The following is a 9,167-nucleotide window of genomic DNA, read 5'->3' on the forward strand; positions in this document are numbered from 1 at the left end:
CCTTTGACGCAGTAGAAAAAAGGGGTAAAAGATGCTAATAAAGCTAGTAATTAATGTGAAATTGACCATAAGCCACCTATTTATCTAAATGGAAATTTAAAAACTAGGAACAATAAACCCATCCTACAGTAAGAACCATTCAGTAACTCAAGGACTTCATCTTAAGGCGCGGTCCGAACGCACTAGCTCAATGAGTCCAATCCTTAACACCTGCTTCTAAAGACCACAAATCCCAGCCTGACGGAGATCCCTGCGCCTGCGACGTGACGACCTACGCCTACATTTCCCAGCGGGCCGAGCGGCTACGCTGACGCACGCGTGCGCCTTGCGTCTCTTCCTCTAAGTCGGGTTTGACCTACAGCCACCCGGAGAAGATGGCCGCCCCAGCAGTGTCCGGGCTGTCCCGGCAGGTGAGAGAACGGAGGTCCTGAAAACTAGCGAGAGGATCCTTCCTAGGGTGAAACTTACCAGATCGCTAAGGGCCATGGGGGTGAGGCCACAGCTGGGGAAGCGTGGCCGCCATTCAGCGTTATAGGGCCCTGCGAGTGGAGGCGACGCAAAGCGGTTCAGGCGGTCCTGTCTCCGCTCTGTGGACGCCCGCGGGGCAGGGGGCGCAGGGTGACGCGCGCCTGACCTTGGCGACCCCCGAGCACAGCCTCGGGAAGCAGGTAGCTTGAGAAGCAAGAGAGAGGGGGGCCGGGCTTCCCTGGACCGCGAGGAAACGACACAGCCCACCCCGCAAGTCATTTAACTTTGTCGTTGTGGTTAAACCTGTCAGGGGTCACCAATAATGCTAAGGGTTATTTGTAACATTTTTATAAAGACAATGAGACGGAGAAGTTTAAATGACTAGTCCTTGGCAGCTCAGCCAGTAAGGGGTAGGTAGGGCTGAGATTCGAACCCGCACAGTCACACAGAAGATGGAGTTGGAAAGAAAATTCGTGCTCTTTGTATTACATAACAACACTATGCTTGGCATATCATGACACCTTGCAATTTAGGTAAGTTTTCTATAAGGGATAAAATCTTTTAATCCCCACAACCAGTTGGTATAGCACACAACAGAACTGAAATTATTTAAAGGTGACCTGTGCCCTTGCAGATTTTTTAGACAGTGGGTTCCAACTCTGCTCCTTGGTAGACAATATAACCATTCTCAGAGCTAGGACCTGCGCTCACATCAGAGTGCCGCAATACTCCGGATTAATCTTTATTTTCCTCTAGCATTTGGATTCTAAGAAAGTACATCTCTTGCATATCATGATTGGAATCTTCCCACTTTTTATTAAATCCTTCCTCACGGGTGGTAATATAAATGCCAAAAATCTTGGGTTTTTTTGAAGCCTGTATTTCAGCCAGATTTGTGTTTTCTCTCTTACACTCATGTGCTAGCTTCACCCTGTTCCTAGCAAATGAAGAAGTTGGTGAGAAAGCAAATTACCCAGGCAGCTAGGGATGATTCTCAGTGGGGAAATTTACTCCTAGATAATAAAGAGCAGCTCGTGTAAATTATGTGTTGATACTCAGAAACTAATCATTTAAAATGTTTTATTATTGTTTCAAAGGTGCGATGCTTTAGTACGTCTGTGGTCAGGCCGTTTTCCAAGCTTGTGCGGGTATGTCAGTTTTTGTTACTAATTGTAAAATAGATGAAACTGTGTGAGTCAAACAACAGTAGTTTTGTATAAGTACTACCTAAACCTTTCTGCACGATTTGTGGTTTCCAAAATGTAATGTATGCATGGGAGTAGAGAATGGAATAAGTTGAATGCCTGGTGTGTGACAGGCCCATGCATAATCTTTATGAGAATTTCTTAAAACCCCATTACAGTGATGGAAAGTAGCCAGTCCTCCTGTTTACAAAAGAGGAAACGGACTCTGGGAAAACCTGCCCAAGGTTACTCAGTTTGGTCTTAGAGCCGGCCTGGAACTAAATCTTTCTCATTCAAAGCCTGAGCTTTCCCACTACAACCATATAGCACCGCCAAGCATATGTAGTCATATATTGATGATAGTGTGTGGGGAAAAAGCCTGCAGTTTTTGTGAAAAATAATTCAAGCATCAGGCATCCAGTAAGTTGCTAAAGAGCTCTATTAAACTGAACAGTGATAAGGAGGCACCGTAGGGGAAATTTATAATGTTACTATGAAATATATAAAAATATACTTGTATATGTTTCATAAATACCTGATTTCTTGGTTCTGATGTACAAAACTGGCTTCCATCAGTGTTTAAAATCTCCAGTACTTGGAACTGATTAGTTACTGGGTTCAAAGGAAGCATAAGCTTATCTCAGAATTGACGTATCTGATTTATATAGTTAGAGCTGAAAGGGACACCCTGTTTCCTCAGCACCTCGTTTTAATATGAAAAATCGGAAGCTCAAAGATGGAGCGACCTCGCCAAGGAAACAGCCCTGATTTGTTTGAGAATTGCCATTCAGAATAGCTCTTTGATGACATATTTAAACTGTTTTATGCTATAAATGATGTCATTTTTTTTAATATAAATACTTAATCTTCCTATTGGCAGTATGATGTTGTCTTAACTGATTTTCCTTTCCTCTTCCTCCCCTGCCCCATCCTTTTTTTAAAGCCACCTGTTCAGGTATATGGTATCGAAGGCCGCTATGCCACTGCTCTTTATTCTGCTGCATCTAAACAGAATAAACTGGAACAAGTAGAGAAGGAATTGTTGAGAGTAGCAGTAAGTAGCTTTTCTATTCATTACTTACTAAATTTCCGTCGTCTGTGTTTTGCTTTAATTATTTGGCCACGTATCCCTAATGAGGTATATCCTAAGAGAAAATGGACTACCAAAAAAAAGAAAAACCTATTTTCTGTAATCATGTTGATAGTGATAGTACTGGGTCTTGTTATTCTGAACCTACTGCATAATGGGTACAGGTGGATACATATCAGGATATTAATATTAGGAACCAAGATTTGGGGCTAAGAGAAGAAATAGAAGTCACCTTTGAAAATCTGTGTTTGTATTTCAGATATTTCCAAAATAGTCTTTAGAATGTATTATAACGTGGTTTACTAGGAATTTATTTTACGAATCCTTTCCTCCATTTCAATTTTTATTTTATTCCCAAGATGTGAGAAGAAAATGACCAAGCAGAGCACGCTGGGCAGCAAAATTAGGAAAGGTCTGTGATGATATAAGAGAACTGATAAATCATGAAGCTTACGGAGGAAAGTTTATTTTTACATTTTTATTAACATAAAAAGAATAAATTAATTGAATTAACAAAAGTCTACTATGTAACTTAAAGAGGAGAATCTCTGCTGTAATTTTAACTCCGTTTTCTAATTAACAAGTTCCTGCCCGTTTTGTTGCTTGCCCTTCTCTTTTTGCTTTGTAGTTGGTCACCTCCACCAATAAGTTCTGGATTAAAGAAGGAGAGTCTAGTGTATACTCTCTCCAGAAAGAGTTTGGCTCTTTTTTTGGTTTTATGTTTTAAGAAGTTCTTGTATTTTTAATCCACTTATTTCTAAAGATTTTTTTATCTTACTGTTCGGAAGAAAAAAACCCTCACCGGCTAGTCATAAAGGATAATACTTACATATTTTGTTCATTTTTCATTTTAAGCTTTTTATCGGACCTTTTGTCCAAGCAGACAATAATGTTAGCTCTCTGTCCTCTTTGTCTAGTTATCTCTGCAGATCGTGCTTGCGGTCTTAGTTGGTGTGATTATGAGCCACACAGAGCCAACAGCCTTACTGTTGGAGACGCATGGGACGGGGTTGCAAGAGCAGGCGGGCTCTCACGCAGGCATTTTTGGAGGTGTTAATTATTGCCCGCTACTTGTCATTTATGCCCATTTTAAACCTGAACAGTGGTGTTCATAGTGGAGAGCATGACCTGGGTTGTGGTCATTAGAATGGGATTTGACTAAAACCTGGAAATCAGTTAAGATGTGGAGACATAGAAAGGTGGCAGTTACCTTAAGAAGCTATAAAACGCGAGCCGTGTTTTGGTCCTGAGAGAAGTGTTTTGGTCCTGAGAGAAGAGTGTGACGCTGCACAGATGCCCCGAGCTGCCCCTGGAGCTGCCCCTGGACGATGCAGCAGAAAAAGATAAGAAACCTGAAAAACTGCATTCCCCTCAGCCCAGAATGCTTTTCGTTTGTGTAAGTCAGCAGTTTTTAGGGGAACATGTTGTTTCTACGGAGTCAATCAAATTGAAGTTTTAGCCTGACAAGTCACCTGATTAGAGACAGAATTCTGGCCAGGAGCCTGGGAGAAGAGGCTACCGGAGGTATTTAACTGAAAGGTGTGCAAATGGAAACAGCCGTTGTTGGTTCATTGAACTCTGGCCCGATACTAAGGGGAGCAAGGTGCTGGAAGCTCCCCTGGGTCACTGAAAACAGACATTTATGAAGTAACAAAATGGAGACACATGGTGTCTCTCCTGGTAGCTGCACACCCACTGTTTGTCCGCTCTCCCTCCCAGACTGACTGAGGCACCTCTGGAAACACCAGAGGTCTCACGGGGCTCTGTAAGAGGCAGGACAGAGTCAGGATCGGTCTGAGACGGAGAGGCCCCCGGAAAGGGCATGACAAGCAGCCTCCTTTGCCTTTCGAGCACCTTTTTAGGTCCGCATCTGAGTGTTGGCATCACTGGCCGCCTCATAGTATGTGAAAATCTATAGAGTATTACCTGTATTAAATACGTTAACCTATGCCGTTCATCGAATCTTTTGGCTGTTTCATTTTTTTTATAATCTCTCCTAAAAAGCAAAAATAATTTAAGAAACTTTATAAAGTGTTTTTAAATTTTTTCAAGAAATATCATCATACCCTGTGTAAAATCAAGGTAACGGTGTATTCTCAAAGGCAGTGAAAATTACTTAATTGTAAACTTCTCTTCATACGTGCTTGAGTGCTGATTTAATTAATGAAATACATGATTCATAAGAAGGTATGTTGTGGCAGTTAGGATCATTTATGCTTTAAAGAGTTTTTTTTTTTGGTACTTTCAGCAAATCTTGAAGGAACCCAAAATGGCTGCTTCCATTATGAATCCGTATATAAAGCGTTCCGTGAAAGTGAAAAGCCTAAATGACATGAGCGCGAAAGAAAGGTTCTCTCCCCTCACATCCAACCTGATCAGTAAGTATTAGATCTTTTCCACCAAAGTCCCTGAAAATCTGCTGCTGGAAGTGTGGCCCGTGGACCAGGCACGTCAGCCCCACCTGTGTCTTGGCAGTGAAGCAGCTTAGGACGTAGCCGGCCCGCAAAATCAGAGCCTGCGTCTGAACCAGCTCCCCGAGCGAACTGTTTGTGCATGCAGGTTTGAGGAGCACTGTCTGAAGGTTATTAAGGTGTAAGAAAGTAAAAATTTAAAAAAAAAAAAAAAAAAGGTGTAAGAAAGTAACTGCAGTCAGTACGTTCAGCTTGGGGAGAAGACCCCTGGGATTCATACCAAGAAAATGGCTTGTAGCCAGTGGTGGTACCGCCGTCCTTGAAGACGTTTGTGTTCTTTGGTGCATCTGGCTGGCTTTTGAAGTCCCTTGGTCAAGCAGAATACGAGCTGCAAAGAATATGTGTTCATGTCGTCATCTTTGAATATTGACGCATGTTAATTTGAGGTTAGAGTCCATCCAGAAGTAGGCGAGTCTCCTACGGGCTGCGATGAAGACAGCTGTTGCAGACCCGGGGGACCTCCCCCGCATAGCCACCTTACTGATTGAGACGCGAATCGGTGCTGGTTCTTTTAAACGCTGAATATGCTTTTTAAAATAACAAGTGGCATCTTTATTCACGTTCCTGAAGGATGTTGAATGTGGCATGTTAAGGCCACAAATCTGAGTTTGCTTTTGAGGTGAATACAATACCTCATGAATAACCTGTTCTGAGTGAGTTTCATGTTGACACCTTCCCTTTCCCAGATTTGCTTGCTGAGAATGGTCGCTTGGACAATACCCCTGGAGTCATTTCTGCCTTTTCGACCATAATGAGTGTCCACCGTGGAGAAGTGCCGTGCACGGTGACCACTGCATCTGTAAGTGACAGCTTGTTGCCACTGGATTTGCTTCGACACTCCATGCGTCACGTTTTGCATAATGAAAAGAAAAAAACAGGCTGAAATGCAGGAATTGGTAAAGGTGACTTGTCACTTAAGAGGTTTGCTTCGGTTCTTAATTCTGCTCTGGAAGGGCCAGTGTGTATCTTCTTGGTGCCTCCCTCACCAGGGACTACTCAGAAGGACCAGACTGGGGTAAATGTGTCAGGACGTAGTGGTTTGAGTCATTTTGTAAATACCTTAGTGAGCGGGCTCCTGAAACTAGAGTGTCTCTTCTGTGGCGGTGGATGGGAGCGTAGGACACGTAGGCCCTTTGATCTTGTTGCATTGTTGAAATGGGCTGTAATAACGGACACCATTCTTTTTTGAACCCTACTATATGCTAGGTACTTTATTATTTTAATATCAGAGTTCCATGTGAGGTAGAATTATCCTTATTTTATAGATGAGGAAATCCAAGGAAATGAAGTTGCTTGCCCAGGGTGACAAAACATGGAATCGGGATTTGAACATAGGACTCTCTTTCAGAAGTGCGTGTTCTTTAAGCTGCACTACGTCCCCAGAATTAATTTTGTTGGTGTCTTAAATACCTGTTTCCTTCCTTCCTCCTCACAGCCTGTGGGGCTTAAGTAACAGTAGAGGATGGTAGATTGGCTTGGAATACGCAGCCCCTGACCTCGTCTAGATTAGTATTTCTGGTGTGTAAAAGATATTCTGATTTTCCAAAAGAGCACAGTGTCAGACATTTTAGCACGTAATAATATTTGCACGCTTATAGTTCCGTAGTTGGTGCCAACGAAGCATGTAACTGGCTGAGAAGCATCACAGCTCAGGCCTTCATCCGAGCCCGCGGGGACCGCACCAGCTCTCCCTGATGGGAGCCCAGACAAGGCTTCACCCGGCCGATGGTCACACCGTCCCCGTGGCTAAGCCCTGGTACAGGTCACTCAGAGATTACAAGGACATGATTTTTTTAAAGGGTGCATATTTTTGTAAAAGTTTTTTAGAACCAACTGTTGCTAATGCTTTTGGTGTTGAAATTCCTTGGGTGAATAAGTTTCCACTGGTTAAAAACAAAAAAATTACTCCTTGATTAATGACTAAGGGCACAGACTATAGAAACAGACTGATTGCATATATTGGAGCAAGTGGGACGTCAGGTGAGTTTCTTAGCCACTCGGAATGTCTGCTCTCCTACAGAAAATGAGAGAATGGCTAGCCGCCCAGAGTCATGCAGATTCCAGGAGATAGTGGGTGTGAAATGCCTGGCACCTAGTACCTGTCTCAGCGGGGGGTGTGCACGTACTTCCAAGTTCTCTAGCCTGGGGACTGAGCAAATAATGTTTTGATTAAACACTAATAGACTTGGGACTCCTGGTGGCTCAGTCAGTTAAGCGTCCAACTCTCAATTTCAGCTCAGGTCATGACCTCAGGCTTGTACAAGGCCCTGCTTCGGGCTCCACGCTCAGCGTGGAGTCTTCTTGTCCCTTTTCCTCTGCTTCTCTCCCCTGCCGCACATGCTCTCTCTCTCAAATAAGTAAAATCTTAAAAAACAAAACACTGATAGATTTTTACAGCACCACCCCCCACAAGAGACATTGTTCCGTCTTTGCAAAGGCGGAACGCTTTTCTGCTAGCTTTTGGACTCCTGGACATGGGGATGGGGAGCTCAGCTTTGTGATGGGTGAGAGGCCTCTCCAGCCCTACTCATCCTCACCTCACCAGGAGTAAGAGTGGGGTCAGGAGGAGCAAACACAGGCTGGACGGGCGGGGTGCTCGTGCTGTCAGAGTAGAGTGCAGAGCTGGGCGCCCAGGCACGCCCAGAGGCTCCGAGAGGGCGGGGCCGTGCCTCGGAGCTCCTGCCAACCATGGGGCCTAAACGTTCTAGGACCAGGTTAACCTGCAGCTTTCAATCCAGGGAAATAGTAGCCTCGTGACAGGCCCTCGGGGCTGCACAGAGAAGAGGCCTGTGTCCTCAAGCATTGTTCACTTCAGGGTTTTCCTCCTTCCTCCTGTCTAAGCGGTACTGCTCGTGCGGGGCAGCAGAGATGGGAGGGAGTGGCGCTTACGGGCATCAGCGAGGTGTTCCGTGCGACAGGGCCCTGGCTGCCCCCCGATGGCTCCACGCGGGGATTCACCAGGCCAGTCTTGTCGGTGTGTGCTGGGGGATTTTCTTCCTTTTCTTTTACTGTGGAAAGTTTCTGTTGTGCTTTATCTAAATTTAAAGGATGGTTTTGTCCCTTTTTAGCCTTTAGATGAAGCCACTCTTACTGAATTAAAAACGGTCCTGAAGAGCTTCCTAAGTAAAGGCCAAGTCTTGAAATTGGAAGTTAAGGTAGGTTTTTAATTATATCTGGTGTGTCTCCTCAGGTTGTCTGACTCTGTCGAATGGCTATAGAAAGTGAGAAATAAAATCTGATGATATACTCAATTGCTTGTAGTAGGAATTTTACATTTTTGACTTAAATGATTATGGATTCCATTCACAATTTGACTTCTGCTTTTCTCTAGACGTAATTGTAACACCTTAATTTGTGCAGTATGTAGACTTTTCAAAGCACTTTTTCATCTTTCTATCAATGAAATGTCCATGCTTTTTCACGTTTCCAACCTTTTTTCTTTTCTAGACTGATCCGTCAATCATGGGTGGAATGATTGTCCGTATTGGAGAGAGATATGCTGATATGTCTGCAAAAACCAAGATTCAGAAGCTGAGCAGGGCCATGCGGGAGGTTTTCTGAAAGTGTTGATTTTCTCAGTGAAAATTCCTAAACTTGGAGCAACAATAAAATGCTTCCTGAACAGAACACATCGTCTGCTATCTTTTCTGAAGTGGAAATACAGGGAGCCTTTTTTTTATATTTTCCTTTCAGAATCCCCCTGGTTGAAAGGTTAAAGGTCCCATTGTTTGGAGATTTTAGTTTGTGTAGATTATTCTTAGGAATTTATGGAAGCTTGTGTCGCGAGGGAAAACAGTTAAGGGGCGCCTGGGTGGCTCAGATGGTTAAGTGTCTGCCTTCCGTCAAGTCGTGATCTCTGTCCTGGGATCGAGTCCCACGTTGGGCTCGTGGCTCAGCAGGGAATCTGCTGCTCCCTCTCCTTCTGCCTCTCCCCCCTGCTTTTGCTCTCTCTTT

At 44.0% G+C, this 9,167-nt stretch overlaps 1 protein-coding gene across 1 annotated transcript; it reads left to right on the forward strand.

The window, feature by feature from the left end:
* Positions 1-279: 279 nt before the first annotated feature.
* ATP5PO (ATP synthase peripheral stalk subunit OSCP) lies at positions 280-8,840 on the forward strand. The gene is made up of 7 exons (XM_002919573.4): positions 280-410; positions 1,566-1,616; positions 2,596-2,706; positions 4,991-5,120; positions 5,900-6,012; positions 8,282-8,368; positions 8,661-8,840. The coding sequence occupies exons 1-7, from the start codon at positions 375-377 to the stop codon at positions 8,772-8,774; spliced, it is 642 nt and encodes a 213-aa protein (XP_002919619.2). The 5' UTR covers positions 280-374; the 3' UTR covers positions 8,775-8,840.
* The last annotated feature ends 327 nt before the right edge of the window (positions 8,841-9,167 follow it).

Source organism: Ailuropoda melanoleuca, chromosome 1, assembly GCF_002007445.2.
Source record: "Ailuropoda melanoleuca isolate Jingjing chromosome 1, ASM200744v2, whole genome shotgun sequence".
Lineage (NCBI taxonomy): Eukaryota > Metazoa > Chordata > Mammalia > Carnivora > Ursidae > Ailuropoda > Ailuropoda melanoleuca.

Bases quoted from the DNA above. Each gene is read 5' to 3' on its own strand.
- ATP5PO (XM_002919573.4), top strand. From the start codon at position 375: ATGGCCGCCCCAGCAGTGTCCGGGCTGTCCCGGCAG. The intron at 1,617-2,595 runs GTATGTCAGTTT...CTTTTTTTAAAG, and splicing joins CGTTTTCCAAGCTTGTGCGG to CCACCTGTTCAGGTATATGG. The intron at 2,707-4,990 runs GTAAGTAGCTTT...TGGTACTTTCAG, and splicing joins AGGAATTGTTGAGAGTAGCA to CAAATCTTGAAGGAACCCAA.